General features: G+C 40.5%; 1 protein-coding gene across 1 annotated transcript; it reads right to left on the bottom strand.

Moving 5' to 3' along the window:
• Nucleotides 1–625: 625 nt before the first annotated feature.
• On the bottom strand, nt 626–21,355 carry LOC310940834 (insulin-like growth factor-binding protein 4). The gene is made up of 4 exons (XM_083905858.1): nt 20,521–21,355; nt 6,133–6,290; nt 2,248–2,373; nt 626–1,095 (listed from the first exon to the last, which is right to left on the bottom strand). Exons 1-4 carry the CDS (start codon nt 20,867–20,869, stop codon nt 958–960), a joined length of 771 nt encoding a protein of 256 aa, XP_083761984.1. The 5' UTR covers nt 20,870–21,355; the 3' UTR covers nt 626–957.
• Nucleotides 21,356–22,676: the final 1,321 nt, after the last annotated feature.

Here is a 22,676-nt window from a genome sequence, read left to right on the forward strand (position 1 = left end):
GAAGCAGTAATTGCCATATCCTGACATTTTGGTGACCAAAAAGTAATTTAATTGAGTCAATAATTGTTAGTTGCAGCCCTTGAATGGATTTGAATCAAAGTGTTGACAGGATAATCATAATGAAATCATGAGACCAGCGAAGACTCTAAGCCTTCAATTTGGTTTGTTGTAAAACAGAAACAAGTGTAACCCTCATTCGCTTTTCACTGATCCATTATTGCTACATGTGTTGTCACTAAACTAGACTTTGTGCTCGCAAACGCGTTTTATGGTGTGTTTTGACCGACTTACAAGATGGGTGCGGTCGACGCCATATAAGACAGTAAAAATAATCATAAAAAAACACATTACGACCATTTACACATAGTTTGTGAATAATCTAGTAAACAATCCTTTAACTTTAAAATTGCTGGATTGTCCTGATGCAGTAATTACCATGGATGAAGTTGCTCCAGAGAGAATAAAACAAATATAAAATGAAAGCACCTGCTTTGACTCAGGTCTGACTCTCTGGTGGGTTTGATGGATTTTCATGTTACTGTAACAACAAAACACACTATACTGAAGTTATAGAGAAAATAAAACCTCTTCTTCTCTAACAAAAACATCACGACTACATCCCTCATCTGTGGAAGGGTTTTTATTTTCTGCCACTTGTTACTTCAAAGCGCATGTGTCTAAAGACTTTGGTCTTAGGTTTACCAATTAGAAATAATAATAATAATAATACACATCAAGTGCTGAAAACTCAGAAATCACATACTGTCACACACAGAAACACAAAAATAGCTAAAGAACTCAATTCAATGGTTTCCTTTTTGTTGCGCAAGGTCAAGTACCGTTGGCCTTAGCTTAAGCGAGGCTTGAGGGTGAAGTCCTTTCCTCTTACTAATGAGCACCAGTAGAATTCAGCTGGTCCTGCACCTCCTCACTGCCGCACCTCCCTTCTCCTTCTCTTTAATCCCTCAGGGTGGCAGTCATTAACTGGTGGCAATCCAGATCCCCTCGCTGCTCCAAAGGCCCCGGGAGCCTCATGCCCGTCTTCTGATCCACACACCAGCACTTTCCACGCTGACCATCACGTGCTGGGTGACACTGTGGGCACACGGATCAAAATACTTTACATTCAGGTATCTCTTCAAACTTGCCATGGGTCCATTTTGAATGCCCTCTTTAATTATTATGTTTTGTTTTTTGTTTTTTTTTAAAAAGGGAGGACACAAGGAATCTAAACTGTCCTTCTGATTAGACAAAGCATCTGAAAAGTAGCATGTGGAAGTATTTTGGTTTTCACGACATAGATTGCGAAATAAAGATACTACTAAACTAAAATACTGATTTAAGCTACTAAATACAATGCTTAATTTATAAAATCTTCACATGCTTGTGTATGCACTTCAAGAAACCTGCACTATCCCTTTAAGATACAGTCTAGCGGTACCTGAAATATTTGTTTTGTAGAGATTAGCTTTTAATGAATGCAAAGTCCCCTAAAAAGTTTGTATTTTTTGTTAGGTGAAGAGAAATCGTGCCATGAAATGTGTAGTTTTTTTCTTATGACCTGTGCTTTCACGTCCCGCTACTTTATAGCGGTTTCTACTTTCTAAGCAGTTTGAGTTAAACAGTAAACAGATGCCTGTAAATCTAAGCAGCCAGAGATACTTTAACCATGTTACACAACCAGCACAGCTCAGTCTCCTGATGACTGTTGCCGGAGCAGAGCTTTGCTTTTATCTCGAAGTGCGACTGCTGCTTTGATTGCACACACAGCTCAGAGCAGTCTTATCTGTGTTTTCATGCTCACTCTCTCATTCTCTTACTCTTATCTGCATAGTTTCCCAATCTTGCAAAGGCACAATAACAAAGGCAACCGCATGCAACAGCTAATTGCATCCATCACGGCGGTGAAGTGATTATTCTTCAACAGTTAAGGAGAAACCACTTCAGACACACACACAGTTGAACTTTTGATTTCTGGAAGCAAATCACTTTCCATCTGAGCTTAGAAAAATAAGGTCTTGGCTTTTACAACAGTCTGCTTGGAGGCTCTTCAGTGTTGATCTTGAACGAGGAAGACAACATTTTTCATCGGCTGCAGAAATGTTTTTGTGTTTTGGCCCTCAGATTGCTGATGCAGTTTTAAAGGAACCCTTTGAAGTGCACAGACAGGAATTTCATTTTTGTTGGCTAAAATGATAATGAGTCACAGATTTTTTTGTTTTGTGGTTTGCGCTTGAAAGGACAGACCTGTTTTACGTGGAAATCTCCGTTCTTGTCACAGTTGGGTATCGGGATTGTGAAGAGGTCGTCGTGCGTGCGAGAATTTGATGACAGCCTGTCCAAAGCTCTTTGTAGCTCAGCGCGACACGGAGCCTGTAGGAGACATTATCGTTACATGTAGATGTACTAACACACATTTGCATTGGCCAAAACATAATGTCAGATTACTCGCCCTGCTTTTCTAAATGGACAAAAAACTAATGTAAAGATTGAGGTAATATGCGGTGACTTTTATCACTTATCAGTGTGATAAATGTCATGTGTGGCATGTAAGCTTTATATATATATGTATATATATATATATACATATATATATATATATATATATATATATATATATATACATATTTATATATATATGTATATGTATATATATATACATATACATATATATAATCTCAGTTAGTCACGAATATTAATGAATATTAAATCTAAATTTCGAAAGGACAATAAGCTCAGTAATAAAAAGTCCCTTTTTTTTAATCTACTTTATGATCTAGGGCCACACAGTGGAGCAGTGGCTAGTATTTTTGCTTTACAGCAAAAAAGGACCTGGTCTGATTGAGGGCCTTTCTTCATGTTATCCTTTTATGTGTGTGTGGGTTTTTCTCTGGGTTCTTTGGGTTCTTCCCACGGTCTAAGAGCACACAGTGTGGATGTGAAGGAGTGCAAATCACAGGGTACCTCACAATACAATACGCCATACGTGGTCCACGATACCAGCAATATCGTGATACAACGATTCTGTGATAATCAGTATTGCAAGTAGTGCTGGGCACGTTAACGGTGGTTAACGGAGTCTACAGCGTCAACGTTTCCATGACGACTGACAGGAAAAGGCGCGATTGACGTCATGTTGACGTGCCACGGCACCAGAGTCTAGACACTGTTTACCAGTTAGCTCCCTACAGTCGAACTGGAGCGGTCAAACTGGAGAACACTGTTAACGGACCCAGCACTAATTGCAAGACAATCAAAATATCTGTCTGACGGAAGAAAACAAAACGCCTGTGAAAAGAGAAAAGTGCACAATTTCTCTATTTATTCCATAGAGAACAAAGTGCATAAAGTCTTTGTATTGAACGTGGATGGAGCATCTCTTAACGTAGCTTTCTCCACTGTTATCCCACTCTAAACTCCCTCTTCTTCAGCCAGGTAACTTCCACCCAAGTTCCCCTCATCCATTTGAGCAGCACCACCACAAAGAGACAGCAAGTAGCGACGCCTTTTGAGTGAAACTGGCAGGGACTGTTTACTTTAGAGCGCCTTAGTTTGTTAATTAAAATATCGACATTTGCCCTGGTGTATCTATTATCGTATTGCACAACCAAGGGCAAAAATATCTCACAAAATCGATATTTTGATTGATGATTGTATGATTCTCTTCTACCGATAATGTCAAGTTGGACAGTTAAGTGGTTTAAAAGACAGGCAGATAGATTTTCTAATCTTAAACTGTTTTTGCACTGCAATGCTGAAATTCAACATGGGAACCTTTAATGTCAACATCTTTGAATCATTTGTGCGTTCTGATGTCCAGACATTGCAAAGAGATGATGAATGAATCATCCTGGCAGCTTTTAAAATCGGTCAGTCCAACTGCATTCCCACCAGCACTTTAAAAGAAATACTTTTATTTTTATTTTTGAAAAGCAAAAACAAATAGCTGAAAAATGTCAAACCATCCTTGTTGGATAGTACAAAGGAATCTAAACTTGAGCAAGAATGGAAACATCTTTGGCTTTTATTTTTCTCCTGTTGGGATAAAAGCCTTTAATTATATTCTGCCTGCCTCTATCTGGGAACTATTTAAATCTACTTGTTTCAGTATTCAATATTAAATTCACTGTCTTGAGGGAGGAAAACCCAAACTTCATTTTAATTTGATTTACTTGCCTCTGTAAATAGATGATGAATGAGTCATTCTGGCAGCTTTTTGAATCACTCCAAATGCATTCTCACAAACACTTGAAAAGCATTTTTGGAAAATAAAAGTGGAAAACATAACGAACTAAATATGTTAAACCAACCTGGGTTGGTTTAACATATTTAGTCCAGATCAATTTAAACATGAAGAGTTATTGAACCTTTTTTTTTATTAACCGTGCCTGTATGGGAACAAATGAAAGTTGTAGCACAGAAGAGTTTTGTTTTTGTCAGTCTTGGAGGGAAAACAAATCCAATAATTTAATAATTAAATGTTACATGACTTATTTGACTCTAATACAGTATTGTGCAAAAGTCTGTTATCTCCACCAAGGAGGTTGTGGTGCGGATTTATCTGAAAGTTTGGCCTTCTGTTAGCAACGCCCTGTCTACAGTTGTTTGACAGATCTGGTCTGAATGATGGATAGGTGATGTATCACCCTTGTATGTAATATACATGGGTGATACATTGTTGGTAAACTAAACATGAAAATCCCATTTTCTCTTTCTCTCTTAATCTCTTAACTTATTATACTTACATCTCTCTCAGAACCCATCACATTTGAAAAGATCCTGATTACAGTACTATTGTGGGAGCCAGTACTATAGTATGGTTTCTTTTAAAAGTTATTTATGAATGTAAATAAATAATTTGATTGAATAATGTAAATAGACAAAGGTCAGTTTAATTAATTTGATTGAATTCATGTTTACTGTTCTTTTTTGAAGAGCAGGTCTCATGAGCACACAGAAGCTGTTGAGGTAGTTTGACACTTAATTGAGGACCGAGCCACACAATTGTCTGACTGTAGTGCCTTTTCTGATGAAGAGATGATTTTTGAATATTCCTGTAATAAGACCCAGCAAAACTTTGGAATAAATATATATATTATATAATATTATATATTACTTTTTATATTGGAGTCCTTTGGAAGTTTTTTTTCCATCAACTGAAGGTGCACAAGTGCAGTTAACATCATTTGTGAGCTTCAACTCCCACAAATATCCCTAATGGAAAAGCAACAAAAAAAAAACGTGCCGAGCAGAGTGTTAGTAGAACTGTGTAATGGAAAAGCCCCAAAAGTGTTTCAGCCTTGGTGGAGGTCTGTGCTCTCTGAGTGATCTTATTGTTTTTATGTGTGTGTTCGTTTCTGTGATCAGTGGTGTTTGGATTGGAACGATGTTACTGAAAGTTGGTCTTATATATTAGCAAACTTGGTGTGCCAGGGGTTTGTGATTGGTTTCCTTTTTGAGGAAACTGAGAAGTTGGCCAAAACTGACTTGTAGAAGCGGTTTCCTTTTTCTGAAAATTGTGTAATTTTAAAACTTCATGTGTTTCCTGTATTTTCTGATTGTGTTCCCACAAAGTGACTGGGAAATAATTACACGGAATGGTTAAGACTTAGCCTTTTGCACAGTACTGTAGATGATGAATGAATTGTTCTGGCAGCTTTCTAAGTTAGTCATTCCAACTGAATTCCCACAAACGCTTTAAAAGCATTTTCTTTCACAAAAGTAAAAACATAATTAACTAAAGATATTAAACCAACCTGGGTTGGAGATCCAAATCAACATCAACATGACACAGACGTTGGCATTGCTGTGCATTTGTGTAATGCTTGTCTTTCTTGTTAAAAATGCTGTAAAACCAGCGTGTTACTGATTAATGGGCATTTTAAGATCCTGCTTTTGCCCATTTCAAAACAGAAAATTGCATGATGATGTCAATGTCCACCTGTACTTTATTTCACAGGATGGCAATTAAACGTTACAGTGTGTAAATAACTAATTTGTTCAACTTATAACCCAACCGTAACGTTGTGGCTTTGCAGCTATAAAGCCCTAATGTGAAACACCTGCTGGGGCTGAGGCCTGAGTTCCCTGGGTTTCTGTTGTTTCTCTGTGAAACGGATTGTTTTCACTCACCAGCACTGGTTTGGTCTCATCCCTGTTGTTTCTCTGATTTGTGGATTTCGGAGGATGTCGGGCCAGCGTCTTCTGTATGCAGCGCTTGTCTTGTGGACTGCACCGGATATTGCTGTTGTTTGGATGCTCGGGGATGATCTCCTCCTGTCTGTCCATCACTGTAGAACAATACACTGTCATACATGAAAGGTCCAGTGTGTAAGAATTAGTGACATCTAGTGGCCAGACTGCGAATTGCTAACTCCTCTGCTCACCCCTTCCTTACCCAAGCACATCGGGATGCCACTTGGGTTTGTTTGTGTCAAAAAGTTATTCTTTAAAATGTGAAAAACTAGCCAAAAGGTTTATTCTAAGTAACCGTAACCATTTCGTAACTTTCATGTGTGTGTTTTTTTTCTAAAAAATGACCAACCAATTGTAGATCATAATACAATATCTATATCTAAGTTATTGTAATATGTTTATTTGGATATTATTTTCAATATCTGACATGTTCTGCCTCTTAAATGTTACACGCTGGATCCTTATCAATGAGTCAAAAACATGTTTTGAATGATTTCATTTGATAATAGCATTTCATTCTGCCGATCTTTCTTGTCCCTGCAAATGCAGATATTCTCCTCTTTACACTTTATATATGATATATAAAATGTATAATGTGAAACAAATTGGATATGCAGAGTAAAGAATTGCGGAGTAAAAACTGACAACAGTTTCTCTCCAGCATTCTGTTCAGGATTTTTTTAATCTTGTCTAAAAATATGGCTCATTGACACACTGGAGCCATAGTTAACATATCTCCTCTTCAAACACTGTAATGACATAATAACCTACAGTGAGCTTTATCAACAGTTTACTGTTCATTCGTGAATAATTGCACCTGTTCCTACATTACTGTCTGAGATGTCTTTTTCCAGGAAATGTGTCTTACCTTGATGTAAAAACACACAGAAAATTTCTGCCATTTTATTTAAAATAAGTAAAAAAAAGAGATGAGGGAATAGGAAGAAGAACAGACTCCTGCTGTGAGGTTGCAATACCACTTACATAGAAAGAGGGAGACAGAGAGCAGGTTTACTGGACTGTTTATGTTAATATTCTGTACAAACACTGACAAACAGCGACATTTGCAGACTTTGGTCCCCACTAAAGCTCACAGACCAGTGATTTGCAGTGCATTAAGCCCCGCCCTACAAAAGAGGACCCTCGTGGGTGTGGGATTTTAGGCTGAACACATTATCCTGTACTGTGAGGGATTAACCGACACAATTGTTACCTCATTGGCCGATGAGTCCTCCCAACTTCAAAATCATGTTAAACATGTTTAAAATTTATGATATCAATGACAGCGATACTGTCTTCTCAGCCATGACCTCATCCAGTTTTTTTCAGTTTTTCAGCACAAACACCTGTTAACTGACGACACCAACAGTCCGCCTCCATGTCTGTTTATATTCTGAAGTCACGTTAAATCACGCAAGTTTCTGTGAGATCCCAAATCCCTGGAATCTTCTCCCTGAAATCTTTGTGTGTGGTCCTGGGTCTTGACTGAATCATCGTCTCGGCTGTGCTTTCTCAGGATTAAAACATTGAAAATCAGTTACAAAGTTTGTCGTGTCCGTGGTCTCCCACGTTTTTTTTCAAAATACAGTCAAATCCTCTAGTGTGGAACAGGCTTTAGGAGGAGAAGACAGAACTACTCCAGCAGACACCGACTCACATACACACTTTAGTTGCGACCAAAGCAAGTGATCGTTGCTTGTCTATGTTTGTTGAACAGGATGTGCGTTTAATTTATATTCTGTACGAACACTGACAGATGTTCAAAGATGTTGGTCCCCACTTCAAACATTTTTAATCATTCAAATTTGACAAGATGGTTAGTAAGCCGTGTGACAAAGGGATTTTATCATCCTATACAGCTGAAATGTAGGTTAAAATTGAGGCCAGGTTAACTCCAAGGACACAGAGCTGTGTTCCCACTCTGGTGGGTGGGTGAGGGGGGCAGTGGTGGGTAATCAGCTCTCGCACTGGTACCATGAAGCCACTTCACCACAGCCTTGCCATGAGATCGGAGTCTTTTTAAAAAAAAACGTTACCACCCCGCCTCTGCCACCCTCTGTATATTGTGGTTCATGCCACATTCACCTTTGCATCCCTATAATCCTGTGGTTCCATGGCCCTGCAGGCAGCCAGCTGCTTCCTCAGGAAATGAACCCCCCCGCCCCTCCCTCTCCACTCTCCACCCTTCCACCCACAACAACCTCAGTCTGTGCCAGATGGAGGTTGTTAAAGGGTATTTGCACTGTCACAAGTGGGCACTAGTGTATGTATGTGTGTTTGTGTCACGACTTCTTTTTTTAATCAGAGATTAAGACGACACATTGTGTTTTATGGCATTTTATGGATCAGCCCTGGAGTGAAAGCTGTGGTTTTATCTCGTTGAATCTACATTTGCTCTGATCATTGAACCACTGCCAGACATCCAGTTAACTGCTGCTGGCAGAGACAGTGAAGGTGTGGCTCTAGCCTCTAGTGACCTTTGCAATATTAAGCCTTTTCTCAGCTCCAGGATGCCTGAGGGTTAGGTAAGGTAGACCAATACGTTTTAAGCCCATCTATTTGAATCTGACCATATTTTCATTCAATTTCATTGTTTCTAACACAGGTAAATATCCTTCATTTAAAGGGACACTGTGTAGTATTTATGGGTTTATATGACCCAAAATCCACTTTTTTATACATATTATGTGCCCCTGCATTGTCTAGTCGCTGTATAATAGTTTTGTTTAATTTTCGTAGTGTTTGAAAAAGACATATAAAATAACATGGTCACGGGCCGTGGTTGCATTGCCACGACACCATGTTTCTACGGGAGCCTGTATAGACAAACCCGAGAGAACAAAAACGAGCACCGAGACGAGGCTGAGAGCAGATCTTTTTACTCGTTTAGAATGGAGGACCACACGTATTTTACAGCGGATAAAGGAACACCAGTACCTGACCGTAGAAAGACGACGGGGACGACATTTGACCGGCTGAGGATACCGTAGCGCTCAGGGAAGGGAGGGGGTGAGCAGAGGAGCAGTTCGTTGTTGTAAATTTCAGCCTCTCCTCTAGATGTCACTATAAACTACTTACTCCTCCTTTAACATTTAAAAAACCAAAGTAATGAAAAGGTAATAATAAGTGTGTTTTAAGATCATGTAATACAGATCATAAAGTGTAGATATTGTGCTTACAATCTATTGTCACTCTCACTCTTTGAGAAGCATAAGCATCTCAATAGAAAACCTTTCATGATTCCAGAGAAACAACTTGTGTGCAGCTTTATATCCCCATATTTTTCAGAATATAGCCTAACAATATTGATTATTTGCAAGCTGTATCAACCAGCTTTGCAATGAATCACTTATGATAATTTAGCTTTGCATATAATCAGCGCTCATCAAAGTGTTATTATTTAAAACCAGTGCCTCGCTTTTTGGTGATTTGGTGACGTAAATTTAATGATTAACTTCAGCCATAGAAAAAAAACAGTCAACCTGAAGTTAACACTGTAGCTCTCGGTCTGCTTTTATCCCTGCTGTGTTCAGGTATTGATCCTGGATGATTGTTTGCTAATGATTAGATTATTTTATTAGATGTTCATAAATGACAGAAGTTAAAAGGTGACCGGGTTTCTCTAAACTTCACAGCCGGTCATGTCGCTTGGCTCGGCTTGTCTGTGAGGGAAGTGTCTTTTGCCTGTTTGTATTTTTAGTCGTGTTGCTGTTAAGCCTTTATCATCAGCACTTTCTCCCCCAAGAGCCAACTGGCTCTTCAGCTGTTTCTTTCGTTCCAAGTTTTTTTTTTTTCTTGTCGTCCTTTTTGCCTCTTCTCAATTTTTCCGATTCCAGGGTGAGCCAAAGTGATTTAGAAGTGGGTCAAGGGTGGCATGTCCTGTTTGCTACCACTGCTGTTTTCCATGGAGGAAGTTGCCACTTCTCTGTGTGGTTTCATTTGATCTAGATCAGCAGCTATTAAAGTCTAATTCCTCTAGTGCATTATCAGCTCTGGAGCTGATGCACTGCAGCAACATGCTGACAGTCACAGGTGCAGAGTGAAGATAAAAAGTAAATGTAAAATCATACACAGATGTAGGAACAAGCTTTTTGTTGCCCGTTATGCATTCATGCATTAATTATTTGGTCTATGAAAATGTAACATAAGAAGCTGAACTTATATCAGAGAACGTGTTTGAATTATTTAAGAAAATACATTCAAAGCCATTAATCTACGATGAAAGCAGATTATTTAGTAATTGATTAATAATTGATTATTCATTGCAGCCCTAGTCCCTAGCCCACAGTCCAGTGCGTTATTATTTAGGAGAATGTACTGGCAGAAATTGAATATAGTACACAGTTGTATATTTGTATAAGAGTATAAAGACTGTAAACTCTCCACAAATCCTCAAACTGACAAAAATGTTAAAGGTGACTGTAAAAACATGGTGGTCCAACATGGCAGCCTCTGTAGAGCTGACCCTGCACCTGATATCAGTTTAAAAGGTTCATTTAAATGTTTAAGTGCAAAAATTAAATATAGATTTTATCTTCAGATTAGTAATTAAAATGGCTGTTAAACATGTGCGTGAAGGATCTATATCGCGCAATGCTAATAGCATTTGCTCGTGAGTACGTTTTACTGCTGTCACGACTTTTGACTGAAATGTGATGCCATACAACTGTTTTATTAGGGGTGGGCAATATTCTATGTGATATTGCAATAACAATATTTGTACTTAAGGCCTGTGCTGCCATCTTGAAGCATCTTGAAGCAGAAACTTACTACACTAACAAAGAAAACAACGTTGTTTCCGATGTGCAAAGGCCACCATAGTTCTCTGTCAATGCTTGGGAAAGTCAAGCGGTGAACAGAGGACTCATCTGTTTGTTGCATTCTGCAGTCTCACCATTAGATGTCACTAATTCGTACACACTGGTCCTTTAAATGAGCAGAAACCATTGATTTTACCATCATAGGAAGAGAGTTGCTCATTAAAGTGCGTCATTCACTCAGTCTGGTTCTTCAATAAATATTTGTCAACTGCGGTCACTTGACCACACAACATGTGAGGAGCAATACTTATTGGCTGAGTGAAAGCATTCTGATTGGCAGAATATGTTCTGTCATGCAAAAATCTATTAACCCTGCACGCTCATTGTGGTTACATCAATTAATCGACACATGCTTCACGCCTTCTGTTTATATTGTACATTTATATTTGCTATACCAAAATCAGTAACATCAGGGTCTGAATGGAGATTTTAAAATTCACTGTTGTGTATAAACTGCCATGTTATTATGTCCCTTAAATAAATATGAAGTTATTCTTCTACTAGCTTAGATCTTGGGCATAAGCCAAAAGGAGTCCGCTTGTGTGAAACATACAAAACATCCTGTCATGAGCCCTGTTTATTTGTTTGTGTTTCTGTTGTCTGCCTGCTCTTGTGAGGGCTCACCACAGCACGTCAACAGTTGTGTCTTTGATTTGACGTAGGTTTGAAACGAGAACCAGAGAACTGGAGGGAATCAGCTTCACCACACCAGCCACAATCCTGGCTTATATGCTCGTATGTACCTTTTTTTTCCACATATAATGACAGCATTTGTCATCGATTAGTCACACATATTCTCTGGATAGTTGCAGGGCAAAACAAATACAACCCTTCAAACTAGAGTTTAAAAACAATACTGGTGCTTTTCCGTTTTACAGTTCTAGTGCTACTCATCTCAACTCCACTCTACTGTCCTTTTGTTTTGCTTTTACATCAGTGATAGTACCTGGTACCTGGTGCATTTTTTAGTACCTGCTCTGGCGAGATTTCAAGCGAGCTGAGACGATATTGAAATGTGACGTCAACAGACTGCCGACCACTGATTGGTCAGAGTGCTGTCACTGGAAGAGTCATGAGCGCGACGTCCGACACAAGAATCACACCTGAACTATGGCGAACTGTAGATCTGTTAAAAAGTCTTAAAATCCTGAAAACATGCGTTAATCTCCAACATTTAGCGAGGACATTTGTAAAATCCCATGCTAGGGTGACCCCGCCTATGTTGCGGAGGTACTATGAATTCTGTATGAAATTGCCATTTTGTTCGAATAATCAAATAAGTTTAACAAATCAGATTTTTGAAATCAGTCATGCCAGCTATTAACACAGATCACCAGTTGAGTGGTACGGTATGTATTTTAATGCATTTCCATTAGGAATAATAACTGTTCCATTTTTGGCACCCTTCCCTTAGGGTACTAGATTAAAATGGTAGAGTGGCAACAGAAAAACTTAATTCTCTTGCAATCAATGTTTCTATTATCTATGCAATTAACGCCTGCAGTCTATTCTCATACAAACTCATGCTGCGTTCCAGAGCCCATCCAAACAAATGGGATGTGGGACTTATCCTACCTGAATTGTACTAGCTCCTACTTCAAAGCGTTCCAGCAATGGAAGTCGAATGTTAGAAAACATGGACGATCGCTGCGTTTTCGCTTTATGTTCGAAGAGGCATTTTGACTGTCAGCAATTCAGTCTACTTACATACACAAGCGAGCCGTATATGTAAACACGATACATATAACGTCATGAGTATGCTTTTACCGTAGCCCTACATATCTTCATGCTGACAGATAACGACGACATAATTTCACGCAATAACTTGAAAAACAAGTTGTGATAAAATTGCTGTGTCTAAAACAAGTCTACATGCAGAAAAGTAAAGTTTATAGCCTATTCATGTGACTTCACGGGCGGCGCCATTATTCTCCGACGTCATTTTGGTGAAGTCAGGGTAGGTCGATCAGCCCCGACTTCGCGAGTAGGAGGTCCCACTTCGACAGGCATTCCAGTGCACTTTTTATAGTTGGAGGTAAGATAAGTCCCACGTCCAACTGGTTTGGATGGGCTCTGGAACGCAGCATTAACATCTTGTTGAGACAAACATCCACAAACTGAGCAGGAAACAAAGAGCTGCTGAATGTCCTCTGTTATTTGTGCTGTATCTGATGCAGCCATCAGGCACAGCCCACACCCCACGTACCAAGGAAAGGTACTGTTCTCAATCAAAACACAAGCCTCATTTGGGGCTTTATTATTCCAAACCGAACCGTACCATGATGGAAACAGCATTGCTGACCACTGGTGCAGAGTATTGACTCGCAATTTTCTGAGTTCTGATCATACAGTACTACTACGTCATTGGGGAATGTGAGTCGTTTCTGTCGGACGATCTGATTAAATCATCTCCGGTGTCTGGTGATTGTCGAGCTCTCAGTGAACTGCACTTCTGTCATGATCACACACACACATACACAGTTAAAGTGGAAACTACCAGCGGTGCTTCGAGCTGTAAGCACTGTCAGCAGCCTGGCACATGGTACGCTAGGATTTCATAAGCGAGCAATGACTGAGACACCATTTCATCTATTTAAAACAAAGTGAACTAACAGGCGACTGTAGGATTCCACACACCCATAAATGGCCCAGCCATGTGCTGTGTTTTTACCTTCTCTTGTTTTCAAGACATTCTGGCAGCAAGCTCAGAACTGAGCAGACTTTTCATTCAACACTTGATTCTGGGAGGGAGTATCAGACTACTGATTTCCAGGCAGGAGATTTCTTTGAAGCAGTTAATCATCAGGGTTGGTGTGGAGTGCAGTCCAACACTGTATCCAGAGTCTCAGCATGTGTTGCGAGAAGACCAAACAACACTGAATCATAAAGATGTGAAACCTGCTGCTGCACTGCCTGACACAAGCCTGGCCACTTCCCACTGCAATAATAAAGTTAGATAATAATAATAAATTTACATTAAGCTGATGTCACAACAGACATGTTTGTGTATCTGGATCCAAAGCAAACACAGCAGCAGAGGGTCGGTTTAGTGTGACTTACCCTCAAAGGAGCAGAGAATAATTGCAAACATAAGTTCACAGATTTTTACCGATTTTGTTTGGAGCTTCGTGTGAAATCTGCTGCTACAAGTGTGCAAAATTCACAGAAAACTGAAGCCAAGCTCTAAAATCATTCATCTTATCGCTCAATAATTGTTATTTTCACTGTAGAAAACCATTTGGAATCTTTGGCTGTATGATTGGCCCGAGGCTAAGCTTTTCTTAGCCAAATATAACAGGCACACAGGTGTGGATCAGAGGGAAAAATGTGAGGAGAGGACAGAGGCAAAAGCCTCATTATTATCCTTTATCCTGACAGAAATCTAATGGTTTCCTGTGTCATATATTACATTGTTTTTTACCTTATCCCTTACATTCACTGAGATTCTTACACATTAGAAATTGGGGTGTCACGATTCTCCAAATCCTCGATTCAATTTGATTTTCGATCTTTTTCTTCTCTCTTTTAGTACAGAAGGGTCTGCCATTTTTAGACTTATCTAGTTTAGTCTAGGATCATTGGTTTTATGTCATGATAAATCATGTAATTTTTGAATTACCATTTTGATTGTCGACATGGTGTCATATGTGATATAATGCCCATCACACTAAGGCCTTACTGTGTTGCTCTTAAGGTCCAACAATCTGTTGTTAAAGGCACCATATGTAAGAATGTGGCCAAAATCAGTTACTACACTCAAATTCAAAAATGCTGCGGTCTTTTAGGTTTCGTTTTCTCCGCCATTGTAGCTCAGATGTAACTGGCAACCCGTGGTTGCTCGGCAGTGAGACTCTACTAACTGTAATGATTGGTAGAAGGCGGTAGGTGGCGCCACATGCCAAAACATGATTTCAAAACATAAACATGATTTGCAGTCTGCAAAAGATTATTCTCTGTGACATATTAGGAGGATTTTACGGCCAGTTGCTTTAGATTTATTACATAATGCACCTTTAAGGTCACTAAATCAGCGCTGACCTCCAATATCATACAAGGAAGGAAACACCTTTGTAGTAAGATGTGATGCTACGCTATGTAATGCCTGCTTGGCATTCCGTAGCATGGTTCCAGTCCCTTAATTCAATGTTTAAATCCAGGGTTTTCCACCACTGAATAAAGTCACATATCTCATGCTACAAACACTTTTATCACTTTAGCGCAAGTTGATTTTTGAGGAAGTTTAATTTCAAATTAGGACAGAAGAGTTGTGTTAACGGAGTTGTTTTCATAGTTACCTCTACGTCCCAATGGTGCATGCTACACGCGCATAACATAGTTTACACACCGGTGTTTTCTTGTCGAGAACACACAACAGTTGCCATGGTTACTATTACTTGGCAGCAGCTTCAGGGTTAGGGTTCGATCGATAGTTGATGTAAAATGAAGATCGTGACACCCCTGGTTTGAAGAAAACTATCCTATTTTTAATGTATTTATGAATTTATGGTATAACAAGATGGACTGAAATGAAGTCCTCATAAATGCCAAATGTCCTTCTTTCCTTTGCTTGTTTTATTCATTTATTTGTTGGTTTAATTGATTTTAGATTGGAGAGTAGATTCTGTCTCCGGGGATAATTGTGGACATTCATAATTTTTGCTGCACTTTTAGTGCGTGTGATGAATAGATCATAGAGGGGAAACCTGCAGCTGCACTGAATTAGGTCAAACTATTTTGAGTCACATCATTGACTTAATTTTAAGTGGGCTGTTCTCGTTTCAGTTTATGAACACCATGAGTTATATGACATCATTCATATCCAGTAAAGCAACATACTTCCTGGAATAGAATAATCTTTTGTTAATTATTATTTTTAGAGATGTGCAATAGCATGATATCGATGTCAGCCGATATGGAATAGGCTGTTACCTTCTTGACTTCTATGCTTGTGCCCTCCAACAATATTTTTAATGTTATTTTTCACTACAATAGAGACCAAAGGACCTCTGCAGTATAAATGTTTTTTACAAATATCGGATATATTAGATTTTAAAAAAGTCCAAAATCCTGCGTCCCTGATATTTTTTACTGATTCATTTAGCCTTTTAGAAACCAGTCCCATTATAAAAAAGGATCTCTGCAACAAGGAAGACAGTAAAAGTCAAAGTGCACATAGATTAAAAACATTGAAACTTGCTCATATGAAACACTTGCACCAAAGCTTTAAACCCTGTCAGGGTTACGAGGTTCTGAAGTTAGATCAGACCTGCAAATTATCCCAAGTATTGGGTGCTGAAAACACTTTTTTTTACTCAGTTCAGTTAGAACTTAAGGAACAGTAAATATGTCCTAAGAACAAAGATTATTCAAAAAAGAAAAGTGAGAGGGGATTTTGTCATAAAAAAGGCTAAATAAATAAATAAATCAATTAAAAATATTAGTGATGCACGATATTGGACTTTTTTGCCGATATCTTAAATGTCAATATATCATGAGTGCTTTGGTGCTTTTGGCCAATAATCAATACCAATATTTATATACTTTTTTCCTGTGAACCCAACTGCTCAGCACCAAAACTGGAAGGGGGTCCCCGTGTCATAGATTAGCTGATCACATTTGCTCCTGCACAAGAGTCCCAGCTGCAAAAATGTGCTGCACAACCCAAAGAAAGCAAATACGTATGCATCATTAGAGGACATCTGCTCGAGGAGATTTTAAAAGCAAAATCCTGACATATCGTGGAGACGTTGGTGTCTTGATAAAAGTTGAAGGTGAAAGAGCGTAATGGAAACATATTCAGCAAGTTTAGAATTCACGTGACAGGAACGTCATTCCGGGCTTCCACGTTTCATCACACTGGAAAAATGTCAGTTTAGTCCGTAAAATGTTAGAAAATCAGTTAAGTAAATGTAACTTACTTAGTAGTTAGTAAGTAAGTAAATTACATTTTATTTATTTATTTATTATTTGTTATGTGGAGCTAATTACCCAGAAAATATTCACATTTAAGAAGCTGAAAAATCACAAAGCTTTTTTAAATATTGAAATAAACACTCAAATTAGTTGACTATTAATTTAGTCATCGATTAATAATCGCATTATCGTTGCAGCCCTAGTATCAACAGCGGCTTCACATACCGGATCTGCATCAAGTTTATGTGGGCAAAGTAATTTACCATCATTTGCATATTTAGCGAAGTTAACCCACATCTGAAGATGGAGGTCTCCGTAAAGCAAGACCCTTACCTTTATAATACTGTCTAAAAGGCTCTCTCTGAGGCTACGAAAATCTAGCAATTTTTATTTTGAAGCCATTATACACACACTTAGTTATAGTGTGGGTTTATTGCATTTCTGCTAATAAACCCACATATCAGAATTTGGTTCAAATTTGTGGTTAATAACGAGTCTAAATCAGACAGGTCACTCATTACACTTGTCATCCTGATATATTACATAACCTTTTCAGTGGCATTCAGTTACTATTTTATAGTTAAATGACAGCACACAATCGTGTTTTGTATTATACAAATGTGGACATTGTGGCTTCAGCCTTAAAGTTGTTGGCTCTGTAAAATGATGAGTGTTTCCCAAACCTCGTAATCAGGATGTCCTTAAATGTTTTAAAATTACCAACAAAAATTATTCCGACTAATGATTTTTTTGTTATATGGAGCTGAAAAATCTGAACTTGTTTTAATTATTTAAAAAAAACAATAGTTGTCGATTAATATCCGGTTCCTGTAACTATTAGTCATGTCCTCCTAAATCCCTTTCAATACGCTGTCCACCTCTGCCTCAACTCCATGGTCCTTTTCATTATGAATTGTCTCGGTTTTTTTTTTTAATCTTCTATTTTTATCTGTCATGTTCACTGTTGCTAGGAGTGGGGCAGTGTCAGACATGTATTCAGGAGATGCACCCCCTCGTTTAATAATGCATAAGTACGGTGAGTGCGGCACAAAGGAAATCTCCTGCTTGTGACTGGAGTTGCTCCACGCTTCTCCCCCTGTGCCTTTTCTAATTGTTTCTCCACTGCCATGGTTTACATTGAACATTCTTATTCAACAAATCTGAGCTGCTGCTGCACTGATTTACAGTGAGATTTGTTGGGCAGAGCTTCGCCGCTGTGTTATGACAGACTCCAGGGGTGAGGAGGAGTATGGAGACAGAACTCTGCACTCAGGTTACAGAACACCAAGAACAAAACTTCTGAACTTTCCATCCATTGCTGCCACACCCGAGAGAAAGGACCCCGAGACTCCCCACTGTACACCATAACACAGCCAACTGATCACATAATGTAGCATTTAAGAGCAGAAATAAAGCTCATGCAGAATATCTTGCAAGGTAAAATGGTGTTGATGGACAGAGGTGAGCCAAACTCAGACAGCTCTCTGTTTTTATCTTGCTCTAAACAGCTTTCCTCATCTCTCTGATTCCATTTAGTCACGCTATGTGCTGGCCTAACCTATGCTGGCCCTGTACAGAGAGCAGAAGGCTCTCATTTCAGCTCTGGCAGCAAGAGTGCCGATGAGCTCATCCTCATGAAGGAGCTGGTCGCGGTGGGCGATGCACTTGAAGGCTTGTTAGGGTTGGGAGGGAGGGGAGCAGCCATGGCCAGAGGAAACAGATGCTGCAATGAAGATGAGCATCCTGGGAGTTGTATGTCAGCTAAGTTGATTCAAGTTGTTGGTGTTGTGACGCTAGCAGTTTGCCTGCTGCCAGTACCAGTAAATGTCTGGGAGCTCAGACTCGGTGGGAGCAGCGCCGGGCCATTTAGTAGATAATGTGGAACAAATGAAAGCGCCAACTTGTCTGTGACACGTTACAACAATTGTCTCATACGGCATAATGGAAACGAACACCACCCTCTGTGTAAACTGGAGGAAGACAAACAGTAGAGAGAGTTTCATGAGAAGAAGGAAGTTAAAGACCCTGTAAAGTGATAAAAATATCTCCTCTGACTTTGTCACCCCACTGAAAAATGTGCTGCTAACCACCTAACCAAACTAGGTTTCTGTTCATGCAAAATTCAGCTCATGAAAGTCAGTGTTTGTACAGAATATAAACGTAAACCAATTGGTCTTAAACTTCCGGTTTAACGAACATTTTCACCATTTTGGTGTCAACACAGAGCTGGTTTAGCTACAGTCCTGCTCTCTGTCTCCCTCTTTCTCCATCAGTGGTACTGCAGTCTCACAGCAGGAGTCTCTTCTTGTATGTTCTTCTTCTCCACTTTATTTCCTCATTTTTAGGATTTTTTAAAATAAAACAGGGAGTGCTATTCCCTGTGTTTTTGCGTCAAGGAAAGACACATCATCCGGCGAAACAAGTTCGCAAATCAGGGGAGTCGTGTAGGAGCAGGTGCAGTTATTACAAGCGAACGGTAAACCATTGATAAAGTGCACTGATGGTTTTTATATCGTTGTAGCCATAATATAGACATGCCAAAAAAAGCCTGAACAAAAGACTAGAGAGAAACTGTTTTCAGTCTTAACATTAATCTTTCTAACGTGCGAAGAGGAGAAACATCTTTCTCGTCAAAGCAGCGAGCTGGAAATGAACATGCAGATAAGACATCCAAAATTATGACACTTCCACTTTGTGAAAGTGAAAACAGACTTTCTTCTCTGCGTGTGGAATGCACCAACAAAAAGGAGATCCGGATGCTGACCTAGAAAAGTCTTGATAGTGTGATAGAGACATGATCAGCAGAAGAGTTAGGTATCTGCAGCAGGGCGTCTATGAAAGAGCGCCAAGTGAATTACTGATTGCAGAGAGCTCTAATAGCCCGAGACTGGCCTCACTCCATTACAGTCATTTCATACAGCAGCTTTTATTACCTTCCTCCCATTACTAACACACACACATACTCAGAGCCACCACAATGCTTTTCCACAATCTCAGTTAAACATTAGCATGATGAGATAATTGCACACCCAAGGAATGCTGGGAAAGTGAGTGTTTAGTGTGCAGCCATGTGCATTCCCCAGATTTATGATTCCTTGACTCAAACAGGTCTGACACACACACACACACCTCTTCTGTTACCACACCTCCTCCTCCTCCTCCACCCGCCTCTCTGAAGGCTGCTCAGCGTCTTACAGCAGGGCCCCTTTTACAACGACCATGCACAAGACAGCGCAGCGACTGTGTGTGCACTCTCCCATCAGGCCATGCATGAGGAGCTTGTGTGTGTGCATGCTCTGCTTCGGGGCTTAGCTGAGATTAGGGTAAACAAGCAGCACATTGTCACACCCCTCTAACTCTGACCCTGCCCAGCTCAGGTAAGGCCCAGACAGCATAGACAGAAAATATGCTGCTCTGCCCAGCTGTGGGTTCGGACAGAGAAACAGCAGCCCAGGACAGGTTTGGACAGATCTGGTCAACTGCGGCTGAAAGCCCTTTACATAGATACAGTATTTGCAGTGGTATTGCATGTTGTGGAGTCTCTTAATTACCGGTTAGCTAAAATTTACCCATCAGATACGTTAATTCTCACCTGAGTTCTCCTCCAGCTCCCGCTCATCGGTGCACACCCCCTGTCCATGCATCAGCGAGTGCAGTGGTCTCTCCACTCCGCGCGGTGGGTAGCAGCGGAGGCCTGTGCCACAACGGGGTGAGTAGACGCCACAGTGTGCACCTTTAGGCAGAGCACAGGTGGGGCAGCAGCCACAGCCGGGCTCCCGCACCGTCTCCTCGCAGCCTTCGGGCAAACGGCACCGAGCCAGCCTCTCCTCGGAGCACACCGGACAGCGGATGGCCTGGTCCGACCAGCACATCGCCACCAGCGATAGGGTGCCAAACACCCACAGGCCCCTGCAGGATGGAGCTCCTGCTCCACGCACCATGGCAGCTCCTGGCACCTGCACGCAGTCCCAGTCCCTGGTGTCTGGTCCCCCTTTGCCTCCTGCTCTCGCTGAGTGCCGTGCAGCTTTTGATCACTTTTCTCCAAGAGCAAATATCAGAGCAAACAATGGAGGATTGAGAGGAACGCTTTGTCCAGGATGGTCTTTGATATTTTCAGCTGGTTAGTGTTTCAATTGCAGGGACACAATGCCCCTGCTGTGTTGCCTCTCCGTTCCTCTGATTCAATTTCACAGCACAGAAATTGGAGCCCGCTCTTGATCTGCACGACCTGCGAATGTAGTGATGATGAGAACTGGGTTTTGTTATGTTGCAATGACTAGTTGCAGGAACGGATATCCACCAGGTAAGTCTTCCTAAGTCTTTGAGTCCAGAGTCTCTCCTGCCCTGTGCTCAAACACCCAAAAAACTGGTCTACAAGTGTCCAAATGCAAATCAGGTCATCAGAAGGCAGTGTTTTAAGTTACAGCTGTTGGTTCCTCCTCTTGCTTGTGTGCAGAGCAAAGGACTCACTCCTGAGAATGGCTCAACACGAGTGGCTCTCCTTGGACTTTATACTGGTCCATGGACACGCCTCTTTCTACAGTGAGAGAGGAGCTGAAAGGAACAGCAGAGGAAAGCCAGGCTAAAGCTTTCTCCCTCTCTGTCTCCCTCTTTCTCTCTCTCTATCTCTCTCTTCTGTTCAGATACACACTCTCCCTCACTTGTCCTCTCCCAATCCTGAGTGCACCGACAGAAGGAGCAGCTGAATTGCCCTCTCTCTCTCACACACACAGAATACATTTATTTTTCTTCCTCCACCCAACCATTATTATTCTCTTTGCTCCTGTCAAACTTATTTCGTGTGACGAGTGCTCGGATACGTGGGTTTTACAGGTTGTGTGAGATGCCCGGAAGAAACATTTTCGAGTGGAAAAAAAGTTAAAAAACAAAAAACACATTGCTGCTGTTCCATTTTAATTAACCCCAAATGCCCAGCACACATGTATGTGCCTCAGGGCCTGAGAACTTGTTCAAACAGCAAAACAACATCATGCCTGCTCCCTTAACTGGGTCTCAGTATGTGCGTGTGTGTGTGTGTTTGCATGGATGTGTGTGCGTCCAGAGTCCAGTCCCCCCCCCCCACACACACACACACAATTATGTTTGCCCCCAAATCTGTCTTTCTCTTTTCCTCTCTCCTGCTACTAACTGGAGTGAGCAGCTATAAAAGACAAATGGACAGTGTAACCCCCCTTCCCACTGTTGCCCTGCCCCCAGAGGCCCTAAAAGAACTTCCCACCAGTGGAATCACAGGATAAATTTTAACAACGCTGCAAGCTGAGGCAGTTTATTACACCTGTGTATGTGTGTGTGTGTATGTCTGATTGTGGAAGAATCAGTAAATCGGTGTGTTGCTTTGTTCTTGTTTGCTGCATGTGCAGATATTCAGCCTGTGAGGTTTTGAATCATGGCTTTTATTGGTCAACATCTCTTTCTTTCTTTTTTTTTTTTAACTCCGTTCCTTTGCCTCCATTTTACCATGGAAACCCAGCATGTATTGTAATGCCTTTGTGTGCTTTCTCTTTGCTTTTTCCAGACTGGTGGCTGGTTGCCATAGGCGGGCTGTGGGCAGCAGCTGGGCCTTACAAGGCTGTGCACCACTCAGGTGGGTGTTATAGTTAGTTGCACCCAGATTCCTCACTCCTTCCCTGCTTGGTAAAACATTAAAAACAGTTTGGTTACCAGTGGCTCAGCTTGTTCCCGTGTTTACACATGTTTTCCTCAGCCCCAGCACATCCATATGAGTCT

This window comes from Microchirus variegatus (assembly GCF_963457635.1).
Source record: "Microchirus variegatus genome assembly, chromosome: 19".
Lineage (NCBI taxonomy): Eukaryota > Metazoa > Chordata > Actinopteri > Pleuronectiformes > Soleidae > Microchirus > Microchirus variegatus.

Coding starts and splice junctions, on each gene's coding strand:
- LOC310940834 (XM_083905858.1), bottom strand. CDS start 20,869: ATGGTGCGTGGAGCAGGAGCTCCATCCTGCAGGGGCCTGTGGGTGTTT. Junction 6,291..20,520: donor GGAGCTGGAGGAGAACTCAG/GTGAGAATTAAC, acceptor ATTGTTCTACAG/TGATGGACAGACAGGAGGAG. Junction 1,096..2,247: donor GAGATTTCCACGTAAAACAG/GTCTGTCCTTTC, acceptor GTGTGCCCACAG/TGTCACCCAGCACGTGATGG.